The sequence below is a fragment of the Triturus cristatus genome, chromosome 4_2 (assembly GCF_964204655.1).
Source record: "Triturus cristatus chromosome 4_2, aTriCri1.1, whole genome shotgun sequence".
Lineage (NCBI taxonomy): Eukaryota > Metazoa > Chordata > Amphibia > Caudata > Salamandridae > Triturus > Triturus cristatus.
In genome coordinates, this window is record NC_140586.1 from 651,040,330 (window position 1) to 651,061,990 (window position 21,661).

Here is a 21,661-nt window from a genome sequence, read left to right on the forward strand (position 1 = left end):
TATGTAGCAAGGAATCTAATAAACTGACTGCTGCAGTACTCCATGCTGCGAAGGGTGGAACTGAGGGAGGGGCAGATTCTCAGTTGGAAGAGGTTTCATAGGACTGAGGTGTATTAAACACTCCGGCAAACATTTTTACTAATGCCGGCTTCTTCACGCATTAGCGACGTGATCAAACCTGCACAGTCGAGTAACCACACAAACAGTAAAATGTATACACTTTTCAGTTTGGGAAAAATACAGCCCAGAATCTAGACTTTAGGTTCTTCATGGATTAGGCGCCTTCATAGGGAGGTACGCATGTGGGAATATTCACCTAGCTGCCACTACCTCTGGACTGGGTCCAGGGAAAAGAGCCAGGGAATTCCCCAGGTTAATCATTACTGACTTTGTTCTGTCCCTTTAGTCACTGCCAATTTTAAATGATTATTAAAAAAACATAAGTTCACGTGACCATTCTGGATGTCCTTATTTTTGTCGATATTAGTGGTGTTAGAAAGGTCTATGATCAGACTTGGACTTGTGTTATTTGTTACAGGTGTCTCCGGTGTATCTTTCTCCTACCCATAAATCACTCCAAACGCAAAGCTTACCGGCCAGAAGGTGGCCAGAACAAGCTCTTCTACCTTAGTAGAATACTTTGGGTTTTTTATTTGGTGGCTGTGGGTGATATGTGACCCGAATGAAACATTACAAAATAAGAAATTACCTGAACATATTCCAATAAAAGTGGTTAATAAAACAATTTAATGTAGACATAGATTAATTAATTTACTTACCTTCCTTAGCGGTTCATCATAAATAAGTATTTCATTAAGCCCAAATCTATTAGCTAGTACCCTCCGAGTGTTCAGTGCAATGTTGAAAGGTTTTAAGGTCGAGCATTCAAGACCTCTTGTATATACTTTAGTATATACTATTATGTGTATGTGCTGTGTGGGCTCTGGAGATCAGCCCTAGGACTTGTCTGCTTCCGTTTAGGGACTTATTTTCTGTTCAACAGCCTCTATTTATCGGTCTTGATAGTAAAACAACCAGTAGAGATCAGTAAAATACGAGATCTGCTTTCTGCTGAGGGATTTTTTTTTTTTTTAAATTTGGCAACTGCTTCTATTTAACTTTCTCGATAGAAAACAACCAGCAGAGGTCAGTAAAATACCAGATTCACTTTAGCATTCTCTAGATTCCAGTCCATAGAAATAGTCTTCCACGAGCACCCGTCGACAATAATATTTTTTGAAATCTTGTATTTTCAGTGATATGACCACCGAATGCCCCGATTTTATATTAAAAACAGAGCTTTGGACTATACCATTTCCCGCTGAAAGGCAATATTTCTCTCCATGTGTTCCCATACCTGACGTGTCACCCAGTTTGGAGCTTAGTTTCCCTCCATGTTATAGAACAGTAGATGTTTCAGCACCCAGGCTAATGTGCTGCAAAGCTAAATACATGTAGGGTCCCAAAGGTGAGACCGATTGTATTGCATTTACAATTGACAGGGCAGCAAGCACAAGCAGTACTCCCAATTGCAACATTTCTTCAGAATTTTATAGTTACCTGCTCTCTGAGTGACAACTGACATATTCCCTATATTACGGGACTTCTTTTTATGTTTCCAGCAAGCAGGATGAACACTGAAAGATAGCAATGTCATGAGAGGAAGACACCCCTAAGAACTCCGACGAATGCCTAAGTGGGCTGCGAAATACTGAGTCTCATGAAAGAAGTCAATGCGGATGCTAACCAACACAACTAATATGGTTGTGCCATTGCCCCCGACTTGTAAAAATAGCGAAAAGTCTTTACTGTCAACCACTAACTTACCGTTTCAATAATTTCGGATCACTAAGTACAAACTTTATAAAAATCTTGCATTAAAATCATTTGTGCAAATCAATAACTACAAATGAAAATTTAACAAGTGCTTCATCAGATTCAAAAGTGAGTGTATGTGTGTGTCTGTGCTAGCATGCACGCATAATAGCGAAATTTAAGGGAGTGCAATAGAAAATTTGGAACCAGCGCCGTTACAACGATTTTTTGTGTTACTTGCAACTGATCCGGGTTCTTAATTTGCAGGCTTACAGCTTGCCGTTATCAGTTATTCATTTGTCTGTGTCCTCTTGTAAATGGGTCCCCTACAGATTCCTCCCTATGCCCACACTGGGGTCTCTCTACGTTCAATTCCTGTCCTCGATTGGTCACATTCGAGAACCTGCTCATTGCTCAAGTCATCAATGCTCAGTTTCTTGTAGTATCCTCCTGGGATTCCAGTTCCTACACTCCTGCCCTCACCTCATCCCTTGCATTATGTCATCTTTTTTGCTTTTGGAGCAAACCATTTTTTATAGCCCCGGTCCACATTCGCTGGCTTTCCTTTTAAGTTGTTGCTGCATATGCATAGGGATCCTTCTCTTTTCTTCCTCATCCTCACTGCTATTTAATATCTATGTGGCCAAACAAGCGAATTTGATCAGACCCTTTTGCTTGCTTTTTTTGTCCATCCAGGAGAGGATGAGCTTCAATGCTGCAAAATGAACACTAAAAAACGGACCTGTTACTCCTGGTTAAAAAGGAAATGGACAATGGACTCTGGCCTTAGTGCTTTTGATCAGGAACTTTCTGGGATTGCCCGAATTCACCCAAACATGGATGCTGGTTCCTGTTTTCACCTGCTGCACCTCGAGAAAGGCTCTTCTCTTCCTGCTAAAAGAGCATTACACTAAGGTTAAGCCTGGATGTGCACTAAAGGATGGACCATTGTAAGCGCTTAAATGTGGGTCTTTTTAATGCTGGGAGCATAACTTCTAGGAAATATATAAAATGTTGTGATTTGTGAGAAGAACACACATCCTTGGGGTGAAGTGTTGGAGCAGGTTCACAGGGAACAATTCAATTGTGCTGTCTATGTGCATGTCCGTTAACAAAACCATAGCAGCAGCGTAAGTGGTCTTGCCTTTCATTCTTTCTTATGGTGTGGCAACAATCTTATCAGGATTGCATAACTTAGAAAGTGAAGGCGTGTTAGGAGCACACTGCGTCTCATCCCAGCACATTTAGCCCCTTTGCATTATGGTAAATGCAGTACACAATTAGCACTTACTTCAAAATTAACTGTAGTCTTTCACAAAAGTTGGTGCAGATAGTGCTGTACATCTCTAGAAACATATATGTTTCTGGATTGTGCAGGGATGTGAGGCAGTGTGCTTCCAGCCCTCCTTCTGTTTAAAAGGCTCCCTTAAGCCAGCAAGCTGCCGAGCTTTGGAGACGCACCTATGTGACTGTGAGTGGTACTGAGATCTGTGAAGACTTCAAACAACCCCAGACGAAATCGCTTTTTGTTCTGTACTGATGAAGGGTGAAATTCAGAAACACGTGTCTAGAGACGTACAGCACTATCTGCACCAACTTTGGTGAAAAACTACAGTTAATTCTGAAGTAAGCACTAATTGTGTGCTGCATTTACCATACTGCAAAGAGGCAAACTGTGCCGGGATGTGAGGCAGCGTGCTCCCAACCCCCCTTCTGTATAACTTAGAAAGTGGATGGGTCCCATGCCATGGCAACCCTAGTGAGTTGGGGGAGATCTGAGAGATGTGGGTGGGATATGTTTTATCACACTAGTAAGGAGGCAATTGGAGCATCTTTTAAGCATTTCTGCAGAACACGATACATTTTACAGAAGTAGTTGTTGAGTACTAAGTGCAAATTCTTGTAAAATGAAGCACAGTAAAACAGTCCAGAAAAAAGCCTTGGCACAAATTTACCTAACCAAGTTGGTAGGAGGTCCCCCAAAGCTGCCCATCACCCACACACTCCAAATCGACAACCCCTCCAACGTCCAGCCAAACCCATCTCTCCCCCTTGGTAGAACCTATGGCTGTAAGTTCACACAGCTTTGCTTTTATTCTGAGGTGTAACTCACAGTGGCACAAACAGGGTAGCATGGCCCGTCTGAAGTCAAAGTCAAGGGCTTTATCCTGCTCTTCGTTGGAAGAGATTGGGCTAGCAAGAGCAAAGTAGGGAGAGATGTGGCGATAATCATGAGGGAGGATACGAATTACTCTCAAGTAACGGCAGCACATTAGCTCCCAGAATTCGGACTCTCAAAGGTGAGGTAAAACGTTAGAGTCAACCTAAAAGGCTGCAATATAATTTTCTATAAATAGCATACGTTTCTCCACCATTACCAGCTCTAGGATCTTGGAAAGCAAATCTTTGTCTCTAAGTATTGTCTCTTTACCCTATCTCTTGGCTGTGGTTTAGGAAGAATTAGAAGTAATAGGAAGTTATCAACAAAACCACCCCCAGAACCCTGGAGAGAGCAATATAACATCTCATCAAGAATTATTTAGAACTTCCAAAACATCTGTAGCTTTAAGCAGAATATACGACTAAGGTGCCTCCCCTTTCTCATAACCACGAAGCAGATTTTTGTGTGTCCCACACACGCATCCTCACCGGCATATAACAGTACAACATCAGATTTCAGAGTATTTCCTCTAGCATTTCTGTGATTTTGTGTAGTCTGGCAGATCTCCTGCCACTCCTCATCCCACCATAAAATGGAAACTAAAGCATATTCTTTCAGAAGTTAGTAAACCTAGAGAAATGCCCCGATAACAGCCCATGAAACATCTATATGGAAAGAGGAAGAACAGAAAAATGCCCACACATTAAAAATGCCACAAGATGGGCCTGCAGTTCCGTAACATGAGGCATGCACTTGATCGCATGCGCGCACACACACAAATCTAATAAACTCTTCTCTTATCAAAAATAAACTGATCTTCAACAGGCCATACAACTGAACTTAAGTTTACGGACGTTTGATTAGAAAAGGCTGATGGAACAGTCTGCATACATCAAAGAAGTTTCCAAAGGAAGCACAGGCTTAATGGAGTCCAACAATACGTACAAGCTGCTAAAGGCGATCTGACATCAATCAAGAGTAAACTATTAAATTGTATTTAGTCAACCAAAGTATAAAAAAAACAACACACACACACACACACACATATATATATGTGACACGTTTTTAAAAAAATGTTTTACTTTGTATGACTAAATAGAGAGAGACACAAACACTTTCGGTCACAAGAAATTTCCACTCTTATCCAAACAGAAACAAATCCATACATTTTTAAGTTATGAGTATGTATGATAATGTAGGAAGCACTGGCGAAACTCCAGCTGGCAGGTAGCCTCACACATTAAAAAAACAAAGAAATAAGTGAACCAAACAAACAACTTACCTTCGCGGTCCAGTGCCACAGTCAGTAGGCTGCAAAGGTTACAATCAATTCTCTTAGCCTAAAGGCACTCACCGTCTCCCATTTCGTCTGAGAAGGGCAGACTGAAGACGGCTTCATCAATCATTCGGTTGGGGAGGTTTGTATAAAATCGCCCAACAGTGGTTTCCAAGTTACTAAGTTGGTTCAGCACCATCATGCTTCCCTTCACCACCGGCAAAGCTGTTCGGTCGGACACACTGTACTTTGCAGAGTTCTGCTCTGCCAGATCACGGAGAAAAGCCAATTCCTTCAGGCCGGTCACTCCCTCTGAAATAATACAAAGGGCAATTGTAAGTAAGTTGAGATTTCCTTTGCTTTAAAATTATTTTTATACCGAGGTTATGAGGTCGCCTACAAAAGGGTCCTGAACTAAACAGATGAATGAAGCATAAACCTAGCATTTTCTTAATGTTAACAGTCAACAATGTGAAACTAAAACACAAATTGTGCCTTAAATCGAGGTCATCGGTTTTACAACAGTTACGACATTAGGTCCAATCACAATGCAACTTTTTAAAGGCTTGAGTTAAATACTTAAGCACGAACTATAGCTGTCTGATTTGCTATCTAATCCATTGTGTTAAAAAAAATGTCGAGTTGGAGGCAGTTATGTGGTATACTGTACGTGGCCAGGTCTCCGTGTGGAATTGGCTGTTACACTTTAGGATAGATCTGCCTTTCTTCATCAATAACATGGAAAGACCCAACTCCGCCACTAGTGCTACACAAACTGCTGAAGCCTGTAAGTCCGGCCAGATCCTTGTACTTAGAAACTCTGACCCCCACGCCTATCCCCAACTAGTGATACGGATCCAGACAATCTCGGCTTTTGCGTTTATCACCCAATCCCTCAAAAGAATGGCAGACATTTACACATTTCTTCTCTAATGTGCTAAACATCAGAACAACCAATTGTCCCTCAATTTTTTATTTTTCTACCACTTTTGTAAGGCTAGTGAAACCCAGTGGTGCAGCCCTGGCATGAATGTAAGGGACACCTTGCCTTTGAGGCTGGCCACCAGACAGCATCACCGTTCGCAAGCACCAGGCAAAATCTCAATTTTTAAAGAGGTTCCGAAACAGCCAGGAGAAGCCATGCCCGTGCCCTACAAAACAATTAACTAAAATAATTGCATATTTGGCCTCGGAACCTGGATTGCACATCATACTGTCTAGTTATGCTATAAAAGATCAAGCTGAAGACATGGAAGCTGATTACTGAAGTGCTCTGGAAGGGCAGGGGATGTTTTTGTCACTGTTTGCATCATCCAGCACTTACATATTACAAACAGGGGACTACTTATCAATTGTCCACTCAGAGCAGTGGCACAAAGGGACTGAGGTGACCACTGAACCTTGATTATTTGTATATTTTAGTACCCAACCAGTGGTCAAGTGATCCTTTTTCCTTGCTTGAGCTAGGGTCTGTGGTACCTTTGCCACGTCCGTGAAACAAAAGGGGTCCAAGATGTAAAACCCATTGTGGAGGTCCAATGCAACACCCTGCCAAGGATGTTCCTTGATTTGACTGGTGGGGTGGCCTCATTAACAAGCATTGGCATAGCCAATAGGTCTCGCCTTTGGGACCTTATAAGTGTTTAGCCATGCAACAGTTGCATAACTAAATGCTTATAAGGTCCCAAAAGCGAGACCTATTGGCTATGCAAAGCGGCCGCGAAAATGAAAGTGATCGCAATTGCGATCAATCATCAAAGCGGCCGCACACAGTAATCGCGGTAAAGCGCGGCGTGCGCGCCCGCACTGTAGCTCTAGGCTGGCCTGGTAGCACTTTTTGGAGCCCTCTCAATAAGTCTCGACAGACCAGCGCATGCGCTGGGTCAGGCGAGACCTAAAAAGAGGGAATGCCTTTGCACGTGCAATAGCATAGGCGCCAGAAGTAGGAGTGCTGAGGATGCTGCAGCACCCCCAGAATAACCTTGCTGGAATATAGACAGAGGTCAAATGTCAGGCTGTGTCTTATGACAAATTGATGCTTATTCTTTTAACTTGGAGGATGGCGTTTAGTTTTCTTTCTCGGACCGCAAAAAGTAAGAGGATTTTACAACAATGCAAAGTGAGTTTTGTGACCCATGTGACAGTCTCGCTGGTGTACCGGCAGTGAGCAAGGAAAGGATGTAGGATATCTTTTTTTCCCCAACACACAGCAACATTTAAATACCAGTTGATGAAGTCTACAAATATTTAAAACTTTCTCAGCAGTTAGGAAAAACACCAACGAAGCACAGTTTTTAAAAATTCTGATGTGTGATGGAAACAAAGGTTTTAATACGATCTCAACAAATCAAGGCACTTTACTTGGTGACATGCAAATCATAAATATTCGATGGCACCCAACACATTAGCCTTTGTGCGCTCTATTGTTTTGGCAGTAAAACTGTCTGTCTGCACAAATTTAGTAGCCATTTCAATGGATAATGTGCTGCCGGTAATTGACAATGCACTACCACACCACGCTTTAGTAATATATTGGCAGCAGTGCACTCCAAAAGGGACCACCAGCTACAGACCGCATCCTCACCACTGTCCCATTGAACAGGCGTGACTCATTTGCTACACTTGTGCCTTGTGTGATGCTTGGATTTTTCACAATCCCTTTGTCTTCAGTAATGTAACACTGATGGTGGCACCCCCACTCTGAAAATTGTTCCAGCACCACAGTGCAATAGTGTCATATTATTCGCTCAAGTGTGGGGGTAATGCACATTCCAAAAGGACCAGCGACGGTGCAGTAACTGGGTAATCCGGCTATGGGATGCAGTCATGGGCAAAGGCATGACCTGTGAACCAGATTACAAAAAAATTAACCCCCCCTCACAACGTCCACGAGAACTCCGAATGTGGTGAAAAAAGGTGAGCAACTGTAGAGAAAAAATGTGTTGAGACAAGAATTTACAGCCGTCTCTTTCTGGCTGTCCCACTGTCTTTTCGAATTGGAGGAAGGAGGAGCGTGAGCGCCCACAGACTAACTGCATAACGGACACCTAGCTCAGCAGGTAAGAGGCCTAGGAGTCGGATGAGTGACAAAAAGGTAGCTATTTGCTTGCAAAATTGCATCTTGCGAAAAACCACTAAGCTGAATGCTGCCTTCAACTACAAAACTGAACTTTACCTTTGTCAAAAACGGTCTCCTTTAGCCTGGAGCATGGCATTTCCTGAAGGAAGAAGTCTAGTAAATGGGGAATTGTATTTGCGTATTGGGCCCTATGCGTACTCTGGCCAATAGTAGAAGTGTAGAGTGAGCAAGAGGATTAGCTGTGGTCTCAACCCTGTCCCTTAGCTATTCTTTGTCTCCCATAAGTAGTCTGACGTTAACATAACAGTAACTCTACAGGTGACAGATGAGTTCTGCATGGACCCAACGGAACATCATCTCAGCAGGAAATCAGCAGAATGGGAATCCTGAGGAGCAAACTGGGCAGCCCACATGTTGTTGGCCTGAGGAGCTCTATGGCCAATATCCTGCGGTTAGGTAGCAAGATAAACCAAAACCTACAATGCCAACAATAACTTGTGACTCTACATTAAACAGGGACTACTCTTACCCAATGGACTGACTAAATATATTATGTAAAGCAAAGAGTAGCCCCAGTGACCTACATTTGGTTTATGTCATGTTTTAGCAGATGGAGTGGCCCACTGGCATGCTCCAAATATTCAGACAATAGATAACTGGAGATCCTTCCACAAAGTCCAGATCCCCATATTAGGGTTTACCTGTTTTTATTGAAATTGTTCTAAACAGCCACATCCTACAGATTTACCTAACCAAGTGGTAGGAGGTCCCCCAAAACTGCCCATCACCCACACACTCCATATTGGAAACCCCTCCAACGTCCAGCCAAACCCATCCCTCCCCTTGGTAGAACCTATGGTTGTAAGTTCACAAGGCTTTCCTTTCTTTCTAGGATGTAACTCACAGGGGCACCAACAGGTTAACAAGGCCCGCTTTAAGTCAAGGGCTATATCCCGCTCTTCGTTGAAAGAGTTTGGGCTAGCAGGAACAAAGTAGGAAGAGATGTGGCAATAATCATGAGGGATAATACAAATTACCTTTAAGTAACGGAGGTACATTAGCTCCCAGAATTCGGACTCTGAGAGGGGAGGCAAAAGGTTACAGTCAACCTAAGAGGCTGCAATGTTATTTTCTAGAATTAGCATCTGTTTTTCCAACATGACCAGCTCTGGGATCTTGGAAAACAAATCTTTGTCTCCATGTATTGTCGCTTTAGCCTATCTCTTGGCTATGGTTTGATAGGACGTACGAAGGATTAAATGTAATAGGAAGTTATCAACAAATATACGAGAACTCATCAATAATTATTTAGAACTCCCAAAGCATCCGTAGCATTAGGCAGAATATATGACTACGGTACCTCCCCTTTTTCATAAACACACACACACATCCTCACAGGCGTATACAACAGATTCCGGAGTGACTCCTCTAGCACTTCTGTAGTTTTATGTGCTCTCTATACGAATATTTGAAAAAGGATCAACAATGGATACTCTGAGTAAAACCCTTAGGTCACTATAATGAGCAACATGAAAATAAATTAGGGGCACAATTCTAAAAGAAAGTCACAAAAGTGCACGCAAAGGTAAATGTTCTATCATTGGTGCAGATTTATAAGTTTTAGGAGGCTCACAGTGCAAATAAAAATACATTTCTTACCATTCATAACTGCGTAGGTGAGAATCATAACGGAATTATTAAGGAAGCCATTCTCTTCATTTATCACTCGAAGGGTAGCTCTTTTTTCCTCTTCCGATGAATCCTTGGATGTAATTCCAGCTGATAGGTAGACAATTACCATGTCTGTGTCTAAATAAAATTGTGAACAAAATTAACTTATTTTGTATGCAAGATTCCTATGTATGTGCTGTAAGAAAGCATTATGTATACATATATGACATGGGACTGAAGTGAGCAGGTTTGGAAAAGGCCATTAGGGAATATAAAGCTAAATGTACCAATAGTGGTCGCAGGTGTAGTAGAAAGCGCTTATTCACACTGGGATGGAGTACGGCCAAGGAGGAAGGGAAGGTGGGCTAATGAAAGATAGGAGTGAAGGACAAAGGTATGGAAATAGAAAGCTTGTCTTCCCACTTAAGCTCAGGTTTTGAAAATGGAAGCAATTCAACTCTTTCTTGCCACCTATCACCCTGGCTAAAAATTTCCATTCTTGAGAATTTCGAGATAAAGGCCCAGCTAATTCAACAACTTGTTACACTTAGTAATCGTTTTGTGTCACTCAACTGTAAAAGAAACCTTTTTTTCTGCAGGCAGATACACCAACAGATGGTTCACCCATGAACTCAAACAAGAACGCTTAGGAACCAGACAGGCTGAGAAAGCCTGGAGGTGGACGTATTCACCATAAGTAGCTGTCACAATACAAATTTTTATATTTTACCACCTGGCATCTCTTCCCACCTATCATCCCTTCCCATCTGACATCTCGCCCCATCTGGCATCCTTGTCAAAACCGACTTGTGACCTATTTACAGTGGCTCGGGCCTTGATGGTCTCAGACTGCCTAGCTACATCGGGTGGTGCCCTCTCATGTCTTACATGATAACCTAGCGCTCTTCTTTTGTGATAAAATCATGAAAATCTTTGAACAGACCGAATGCTGTCATGCTCTCTGGGTCTTATTCCAGGAGACATTCCAAGGAACCCTCACACCAGTTCCGATGAACCCACTTCCCTGCATGTACACTATGGAGGTTCTAACAGTGCTTCAAAACCTGAAGTCAGGCTCCTGTGATCACCCATGCCTTTCAATGATCTCTATCTCCGGGCTTAGCCCTGATCCTATGTGCAGCTATCAACTTCTCTCTCCAGCCCAGACAGGAACATTTCCAAAGTTCTGTAAGAAGGTCATTGTTTCTCCGTTGTAAAAAAAAAAAACTGGCCAGGTTTCAAATAAGATGAAGTATTGTAGACTCATCACCCTTCTTCCAGCCCTCTTGAAGCTCAGGGAACCCTCTGAAGCATGGTGCTTGTGGAAAGACTGGAAAAGTCTGGACCCCTAGATCAGATCAAATTTGGCCAGAGAGCGAGCCATAGCACAGAGACCGGGTTAGTGAGAGCTCTGCATTCCACTTATTTTATCTGGGACCACAGTGCCCAGGCTGGCCGATTGCTGGTTGACCTTTCTTCTGCCTTTGACAAGGTGAACCAGTCTGTTATAATCAGACAACACAAAGGGATTGGCCTGAATAGATCAGAAAGGCAGTGATTTATATACTTTCTTTTAGGTAAATGTAAATCCAGTACTTGTATAGCGCACGAATCACCCCCGAAGGGGTATCTCGGCACTGGGGACCGTTGGGACGATTAAGCGAGCTATTGTGCTGGGCAGACCCCTGCCGCCGGAGCCAGGGATCGAACTGTGGTCCCCAGAATCCATCGCCCTGGCCGTGGCACCACACCTCTCCAGACTCAGTCTCTCTCCCTCCTTTTTCAGTTCACAGAGCGGCTGTTGAACCGAGGTGTGCCATAAGGTCCTCTTTATTCCCCATTTATGTCCACCCACATAGGGAGCTTAACAGGAGCTTTGGCTTTCAACTGGTGTCATATGCTGGCAAGACCCAAACTCTTCTAAAATATCATAATGCCACCTCACTCAAGTCTGGTTGTGGACATCTCTTCAGTATGAAACTAAGCTCTCCGGCCTATTTTTTTGGGTGACTTTCCAGCCCTGGACATGGAAGTAAAAAATGAAAAAATCGAAGTTTCTGGTTTTATCACGAGATATCTTTTACTGCTCAGTTACAGAAAACTCGCACATCTTGAGTAGTTCTTTTGAAAACATTAAGGAAATCGTTCCATTTCTCCTCAGGGAAGCAGGACACCCGAATCCATGCTACCATACTCTCGCATCTTGATTACAGAAATACCCTCTACCTTGGCCCCTCGGGTTACCAGTTTGTCAAACTACAGAGAATACAAAACATGGCCGTCTGCTCAGTGTCCGACCCTCAGGAAAACTGACCAATGAAGCATGCTGTGCTCTTCACTGAGGCCAGCTGATTAATTTCAAAGCTCTTTAGATTGTTCACCGAGCCATGGACAGTGCTGCCCCTAAAATGCTAACCTCTCATCTCCATTATTGCATCTCGAGCTTCAGCAAACCACTTTTCATCTACTGTTCTGTAAGAGGCTAAAATGCTATCCTTTGTGCTAATTTGCCCTTCCATCTTCAGCTCTCACCCCCCCCCCCCCATTTCACACCAGAGGTCGCACCAAGATGCCCCAGTATTAGTCTGCGTTGTGCAAATAAATAAATGACATACCATCAGAATAATGCATTAGAAATACCTACAAATCAAACTTTTAAAGCCAAAAGTTTTCATGAATTGTTGGTCATTGGGATTGGATGGTAGAGATAATTGTTTGCTGTTCAAAACTGTTACTGAAATGTTGACATGTCTAATGAATGATTGACAAAACAATTATAGCAATTATACTATATTTACACACCCCCACACACACATTTTATATATTTTTTTCCAATGAAACATGCTTCCTTCAGTCTGAATAAGAGATGGGAAAAGCACAAGCCACTCCGGAGCAAGATTAGTTGCAATTAATTTCTTCTGTAAAGTGGAGAACACAAAGTGCTTTGATCCTGACATAGATGTAAAAATGTAGATGGGTAATAAGTGAATTACAGAAATGTTTTGACTGAGGGGTTCTGAGTGACATCAAATAGACGAGAGTGAAGCTCTGCTTCAACAGCTACACAGGGGCAGAGCAATATTCCAGCCGTACAGGGCTGGCTTTAGCGCTGGTGGCGCCTGGTGCGACAATCATTTTTGGTGACGCCCCCGACCTCCTCTTCGGGTTCCCTCACTACCAACGGGCAAAATCCCTCCTCATCTCTCCACAAGTTCTCTCTCACATACATGTCATTTGTTTTAAAGCGTTGGTAAAACCCTGGATTTACTAATAGGAATGTATATCTATGCAAAGGAACCCTTTTAGCAACATTAGGAATAGATAATGAAAGACTGCAGGAAAAAACATAACGACCTAACCTATTTTATGCAGTGTGGATTCAGCCCTTTGATGACCGTTCGTAACAGTCACAGTTTTATATTTGGGTTGTATCTTATGAACTGCGGTAACAAAAGGATCTCTGTGACAAAAGCAGTAATCCACTCACCTATCCACATAAAATACAGATCTGTGATCTGCCTGGTACGGGTTCTTTGCAGCAGGCATATTAACCCTCTGCGCGACTTCATGTTAAGTCAAAACTGCCACTAGACAGGACTCCACTCTTACTCTCTAGCAGGAATATTAATCACAAGAGTTACTTTGACATTTGTATTGCTGCCTGAAAGCTGGACGTACAAGGAACTCTGCAGCAGGTGCTTTTAAATCCTACGTTACTGATGAACACGGCGGTAACCCCCCTCCTGCGGTCAGTACCCCCCCCCCCCTCCATGTCAGCGCCTAGAAAATATATATATATGCAATAGACATCTGTAGCCAGTTTCTCCTTTCATTTAAATTACATATGTGGGGTGACGTTTATTTGGCGCTTATGTCTATGTTGATGTTTATGTTTAAGTTTTTAACTTTTTACATCTATAAACCATACTCGGCCTTTTGGGGTTCTAGCATGTTGCCTCATATAATTTCAACAGTAGGGGAACAACAATTTTTTATGTATGAAATTTGACTCCTGATTGTGGTCCTATCCAGGAATTATCACGTATTTTACATATATAAGGAGGACTATCTTAAACAACAAATGTATAGTTGTTTGTGTATTTTGCACGGTCATTTTTCATCCTACAGCGCTGTTCCCAAGCTGTTTTCTATGTCCATTGTTATGATGTCATCAATTATGTATGCACTTGCACTTTAAAAGGTCAGGCTTCTGACAGCAGCGTCATGTGATCAAGGTCTCCTGTAGGCCGAAACGCGTCATGGCGGCTGTGTAAAGTTTTTGTACGAATAAAGATTTGCAGCACTTACTTTGGGTCCGTGTTCGTCTCTGCGCATTGAAGCTGCGTAACTGATGAGGCGATTCCTGGTGACATATATATATATATATATATTCACAGAAAAAAACAGTTTCAGGGGTGTTATAGTTAGCTGGACATTTCACTCGTACAAAACCATTGAAATTCCCCTGTTATAGTTAGTTCAGCTAACTATAACTCGCGCCCCCGCAATGCACTGCTGATGACGTCACATATTACATCACTCATGACATGGTCAGTGACATCACTGATGACATCTCAAATGACATCACTGATGATATCATCCAGTGACAGTGTGTTTCTGTAAAGTTTAAATATGTTTATTATATATAGGGAAAGGTATATTGAAGAATGAGTGGGTGTATAAGTGTGTGAATGGATGATTTTGTAGGTGCGTGACTGACTCTATAAGTGAGTGATTAAACGTATCTTACTGAATGCATGGGTTAGTGACTAAACTGTGTGAATGTCTGTATCTGTCTGTTGGTGTGTAAGCGGCTGCATGGGTTTGCAAATAGCTTCATGAGTGTTTATAGGGATTATAGATTGGTTATCTGAGTAACTGTATGGGTGCCCGAGTGTTTGTGTGGGTGGGGGGGGGTGTGTGACTGTGCATAGATGTGTCAGTGGGTGATTCACTGGGTGCATAGTTTCAAGAGTGCATCTGTGATGGACTGTATGGGTGGGTGAGTGTGTCTATGGTTGTGTTAGTGAGTGAATGTATATTTCAGTGGTACATGTGTGAGTAGCTACATATGTGAAAGGCAGTATATGTGTGTGTTGGAGTACATAAATGGCTATAAGTGAGAGTGTGTGATTGTGGCTGTATGGATGAGTGTGTGCTTGTATCATTGATTGTATAAGAGCATAAGAATCTGCTAGTATTTGTATGAGTAATTGAGCTGGTGTGTGTACAACTGTATAGGCGAGTAAATGGCAGTGTGATTAATTATTTGCATGACTGAGTAGGTGTGTGAGTACCTCTATGGATGAGTGGCGGTGTGTGAGTGTCCATATAGGTGTATGAGTGCATATGATAGTCCTGTACTGAGTGACCATAAGTATGAGTGACTGTACGGGTGAGTGAGTGGATGGGTGGGTGTGTAGACCTAAGAATCAGTGAGTGGGTATGTAGTTATTGGTGTTGGAGTGTCTATGGTTTTGAGAAAGGCAGTCTGTAATTTAGAGTGGGTGTATCAAAGGTTATATTAGGGTGTGAGAAGATGCATCAAATTATCACATGGATGATGTCATCAGTGATGTTATCAGTGAGGTCACTGACCATGTCATGAGTGATGTAATATGTAACGTCATCAGCAGTGCATTGCGGGGGCGCGAGTTATAGATAGCTGAACTAACTACAACAAGGGAATTTCAATGGTTTTGTACGAGTGAAATGTCCAGCTAACTATAACACCCCGGAAACCTATAGTTTTTCTGTGAATTTCTAAGGTTTTTTAAATGCTAATTCCTAACTATAACATGCCTAAAACCTATGGTTTTTTAAGTGAATTTCAAAGGTTTTTTAAATGCTAGTGTCTAACTATGCCTACAGAGGTAGGACATGTTAAGAAAGAAGAAAAAACACACAGAAAGAAGAAAAAGAAATGCAGAAAGAAGCTACAGAAGTCCTCAAAGACAAAGAAAAGTGCAGGAAGAAGGAAGACGTGCAGAAAGAATAAACAGAGGAGCAGAAAGAGTCTTTGTTCAAAATCATCCTGTACCCTCAACTTTTTCAGATGGGTACTGGGGGTAACTGACTCTGCCTAACCAGTCCTAGTGCCAGTGCTATGCTAAAAGACACTTAGAATACAGTTAAAACACCTACATACACTAGGGAACACTATGCGTTGGGGTACCCCTGTTATTAGCATGACCTCCTCTGTAAGCCCCTAGTATATAATAGGGCAGGGGTATTAAAACGACCTCTTAAAACGTGCCACAGGGCGCGTTTGCACACTGGTGAAGAGAGGGGGGGGGGCTGAGCTGACGTGTGCAAACACGCCCTATGGCTGTTTTAATTTGGGGGATAAAGTCCCCTTGATTCTGAGTGTCCCTTGGGTACAACTAGCCCATCAGGTATCTCTAGTTAGCACCACAGAGCTGTGTTGCAGAGAAAATAGGCACGGCCTGGACCACCTCTCTGCAACGCAGCACAGTGGTGTTCACTGGAAGCACCTGGTGGACTAGTTGTCCCCCATGGGCCCTCGGGATTGAAGAGGAATTAATTCCTGAACTTAAAACGCGCCACAGAGCGTGTTTGCACACATATCACCTCAGGCCCCGTCCCCTCCCTTCCCCACTGTGCAAATGCACCCGTGGCACGTTTTAAGTTGGGGGATTACCCCCCGCTTGAATCCTGAGGGTCCCTGGGGTGCAACTACCCCACCAGCTACCTCCATTAAGCGCCACAGAGCTGCGCTGCAGAGAGGTGTAAAAAGGGGCATGGCCTCAGAACACCTCTTTGCCACACAGCCCCCTGGAGGTTCCTGGTGGGCTAGGTGGCCCCCAGGGACCCCCAGTACTCAAGGGGAATTTGTTCCCCATCCGCAAACGCGCGCAGGGCGGGAGCCGCGAGGCTCCCGCCCTGCCATAGCAAACAGCAGTGTCCCGGGGGTGAGCACCCCGGGACACTGCAGGAGCCGGCCCTGGGAGGTGGCGGTCCCCAGGGCCATCATTGGCTCCAGGAGGTGGGGGGGCGTGCGGCCCCCCTCCCACCAATTTACAAAGCCCCGGGGGGTCACGGACCCCCCCAATTTACATATTTAGAGCCCCGGGGAGGTGGCGATCCCAGGCGTGTGGGGGAGTTGAGCCCCCCCACTCAGGGAATGTCTTTTTTTTTTTTAAATTCACAAGCCGGGGGTGGCGGTCCCCGGGGCTGCGGGGGGGCCGTGAGCCCCCCGCAAATATTTTCACAAAGCTCCGGGGGTGGCGGTGCAAGGTTTTTTAAATGCTAATTCGTAACTATAACGTGTGTGAAACCTATGGTTGTTTCAGTGAGTTTGTACGGTTTTTTAAATGCTAAGTTATGTATTTATTAATATTTTTTTTTTTCATGTTTTTCACCGTGCGCGCACCGTGATTTTTTTTTTTTTTTTAAATCGCGAGGTGCGCACACCCTTCGCGCACGGTGCGCTTCAACCACCGTGCGCGCGCTGTGGGCGCTCGGTGCGCTTTGCGCACCCACAGTTCGCAGTGCGTACCATGCGCGCAGGGTGCGCGCACCTCGCGATTTTTTTTTTTTTTCATTGTTTTTTTCTCCCTTGGGGGTCCTTCTGTGACCCCCTGACCAAGGCTAGGGGGTCAGGAACTGTCCACTCTGCACCCTTGTCACGTTCTCCACCTTTTTTTTTCACCCCCTCAGACTGCGAGAGACAAAATGGCGGCCGACACTTCCTGGTTTCGACCGATTCGAATGTTTACCGACATCTAACAACCAATCAGAATTGCGCTCGCGCACGATGCGCGCGTATAGATATTGATATGCTTTTAAATGCTATTTTCTCAGGAAATACTGAACAGATTTACACCAGACCTGCAAAAGGCACTTCCTTGACCTTATGGCTACCTCTCTGCCAAATTTCACGTAATTCTGTTCAGCAGTTCGGGCTGTAGCTTTGTCTAAAGGTCCTATGGAAAAATGCATGGGGAAAACGCGTTTTGGGACCCCCCCTTTTTCTCGGCCCCCGCTTGACGAATCACCCCGAGACTTTCAGGGTAGGAGCTGAGCGGAGCGCCCCATTAGTTTTGAAAATTTCGTGAGGATTCACCAACCGGCGCCAAAGTTATTCAAAATAGAATTTTGAGATTTCCTATGGAAACTAGGTTGTAACTATAACTATCTACTGGCGACCGCCAGTAGATAATATATACATACATACATATGCTGTCACACTAGAGGCTCTGTATCAAAGCCATACATAAATAAGAAGAACCACCTACACCATTCTTACTTATTGAGCTCAAAGTTGTGCGACAGACACTGGCCAACTGATTTAAGCTATTAGCTAGAGGAATGGAATAATGAAAGAAGCCTGAAGCAAGGAAGGTAGTGATGCATGCTTGAATTAACTGACTGTCCACATTATATTGATACATAATATTGCTAGGTACAAACCTTGTATTCTAAGCCCTGACCAATTAGTGGTATAATGAGCCTTTCCCAAAATGGAGTCACACACAGGAAACGGTGGCAAGATGATGGTGAATGCCCAACGCGCTGAAACCAACCACAGTCACAGCTCTGCAGATCAAGTCAATGAAATACCCCCCTACCTTTTGTACCCCCCCCACCTACGACCCAGGTTACACCCACTACCTCCTGCAAAATAAGTTCCCATAGTATCACTGTTTCGTTTGGGATTTTCCTTAGCAGAAAGAGCCCAGATTCTTTTAGGGACCTCGAGCTTTCTTTCCTAGGTTCCAAATATAAATAAAGCCGCAGACCAATAGAGATTGCTCTTTAGCTTACCTTATTGAACCAGACTGTCTCCTGGTCGCGTGGAGTTTGACGTGGCCGTCTGCTGTCTTATGAACACAGATTTCTAGGGACTGCACACTATTTATGTTTGTATTCAGGTGATTTTGTGTGGCTATTTTCTACCTGTTGTTGATGCTCTACTGAGGTAAGCAATTTACGGATTCCAGCATAAGCAAATCTGACACCCTTGGGTCAAGTTAACTCCATACATAAATAAATAAATAAACCAAAGAGGTATGGTAGAGATAGCAGTTTTTCAGTCAAGGTAACGTTCTAAAGGGATAAAGAACAGGCCACCCGTCAAAGGCAACAGGAAAAATAAGCAATAAAAGAAAATTCATTTAGCGGGTTGAAGCAGCAATATAGACTACTAGATGCATTACACACACGGGGCATTTTGACTTTTTAATGAAGCTCACTAGACAAAGCATCAGTCCCACAACTTTCAGGCCACCCACACACACAGTTTGTTAGTAGTTCAAGTTAAAACTCTCTGATGTACAATCTTAAAGGAGAAAAGACATTTTCAAAGCAGTGCGCGTTGTATTACTGCTGAACGCCGAGGCGCTGCTGTATCATTTACATGCCGGGTGAGGATGCTGCCCTTTCATGTCGCTCTGCCCCACATTAGCAGGTCAGGGTGCATTGTTTTTTCTTTTTTTTGTTTGCTAGTGTTGTTTGCCGCCTCCATTTTTTTCCTTTTTGAACGCTGTGCCAAGTTTGCCCTCCCCAGCCCCACGTCCATGAATAAAAGGACGTTGTGGAGATCTGAAGAACGGCTTTCAGATTCACCCAGATTACAGGATGAAAGCCACTGGGATTTACGTGGGCATGTCTGGGGTGGCATGTCATTGTTCATTATTGCACTGGCACGATGCCTAGGGATTTTTCACTGTTCAGCGCAGTGAGCTTTTGGGACGTTTCCAAAGCCGGAGTTAGGTTCCACAAGGATATAGATTGTGTCTGTATTGTGCAAGGATGCAGCCTATATTTGTCCTCAACAGGCCACCATACAGAAAATGTCAGTTGCTAAAGCTGCTGGGACAAGTTCCTTCACACTGGGCCAAGAACTGCTCCAAGTATCGCAGCAGACAGACACCTCTCTGAGCCTTTTTTTATATACCTGGGAAGCAGAGCACAATGGGTTTTTAAAGATCCCTGCGGATAACATTTGTTATTTTTACAGGAGGCGTAATAATACAAAAAAAGTTGAGTTCTGCATAGTTTAAAGTTTCATTTGAAGGAATGCAAATGTAATTAAGGTATTAAAACAAAGGCATCAAACTGTACTCCCGAATGGAACTACACTTGTAGATCTCTGGTAACACAATCAACCATTTGAAGTGGGGAAAGCAATTTAACAAAATCCGAGAAAATAACATATAATAAATACTCAAAACAAGGCCTTCTATAGATGACCAGAACGTGGTCTTCCTTATAACTTCTAGCCCATTGCTATCGGATAAATCCCGGACTGAGTGCCTCACTGCTGGGGCAGGACATCATTCCCTTCATTTCAAAGAACTGTTACGGTAGGCAAACTCTGCTGTACTGAAGAAGGTACCTCTTATGAAAATGAGCAAGTGAGGACCAAAATAAATAAATAAGCAGACGTGTGTGCAGGAGAGTGCACAGAATTGACGAGGTTGTATGACAGAACAACGCATGGCTCAACAACGCATGCTCAAACCACGCGTTCTCAACCACGACCGCAACTTTATCACGACTGCCTTTACAACGAATTTCGTTGTAAAGGCATGATTGGTCAAGATCACACCCCAGCCCCCCCCTGCCCTGCATCCTAAAAACTGGTCCCCGGCACTACAATTCCCCCCCAGCCCTAAACACTATCCAGAGCCCTCCCCGCTCTGAGGCCTTAAAACCGGCCTTAGCTCCGCAATACACCCCACCCCAGCCGAAAAAACTACCCGACCCCTGCCCGGGCCCTTCAACGACCCCCAGCCCAAAAAACGACCCTGACACCCGCCACCTGCCATAAAACTACCCTGACCTCGTCCCCTCGCCCTAAAACAGCCCCAGGCCAAAATCCTACCATCACCCCAGCCCCGAATCCTAAAGCGGCCCTCAGCTCTAAAAAGAGCCCCGTCCCCCGGCCCTGAGCTCCAAAACTATCTTCCCCCCTAAAAACTACCCTCTCCCCCTGAAAACTACAGTTCCTCCATGAAAATGATCCCCTGCCCCCCTAAAACTACCCCCCTCTCCTCCCAAGCCCTACTTACCAAGCTGCGTCCTGGTCCTTCCTCTCCCGATCCTTCCTCTTCTTCTCCTAGCCCATCCGGTCTCTAGAACTAGGCCGCTGACTGCTTACCGCCTTAACCGCGCATATGCGTGGCTCAGGCATAGGCATGGCTCAGGCATAGGAGTGGCTCAGGCATATATATATGTTCAAGAATATGCGTGGTTCAGGCAAGCGGTGTTCCCCTTGTGTGATAATGGCACGCTTGGCTTAGCCTGCGTAGTAAATGCCATTTCCCAATTAATGGTTATTCGAGTGCACCCTCTCGACTAACCATATTATCAAGTCTCGCTTGCGAGCTCTCATTCTAGTGAAGCTATTCGCAGCAATATCGAAATAATGCAAACTCCCATGAATGCTAACAGTGAAATTGCTGCAACCAGTAACAAAAACCCGCATGAGTATTTTCAGCAATGAGTTGCTCATACAAAGTGTGGAGAGCATGCATGTATCTAGTGTGTTAAGCGAATGGTTTAAAGCTGAAAAGACAGACTGGCTTCCAACTTTGGATATCATAATGCACAAAATAGCGACCAAGGAAGACCAAACCCTGGAGACACCGTCCGATGCATCCATTGCCTACTCTGAATGGGAGAGGTGTGGCGC

The 21,661-nt window shown here is 43.9% G+C and overlaps 1 protein-coding gene across 1 annotated transcript in view; it reads right to left on the bottom strand.

Annotated features, from left to right (window-relative positions):
* Positions 1-21,661, bottom strand: part of CACHD1 (cache domain containing 1) — a 355,333-nt gene that overhangs the window by 78,873 nt on the left and 254,799 nt on the right. The window contains exons 8-9 of the mRNA XM_085602381.1: positions 9,991-10,140; positions 5,331-5,564 (exon numbers count right to left, since the gene is read on the bottom strand). Coding sequence (XP_085458507.1) covers positions 5,331-5,564; positions 9,991-10,140 — 384 coding nt within the window. The remainder of the gene's footprint in view (positions 1-5,330; positions 5,565-9,990; positions 10,141-21,661) is intronic.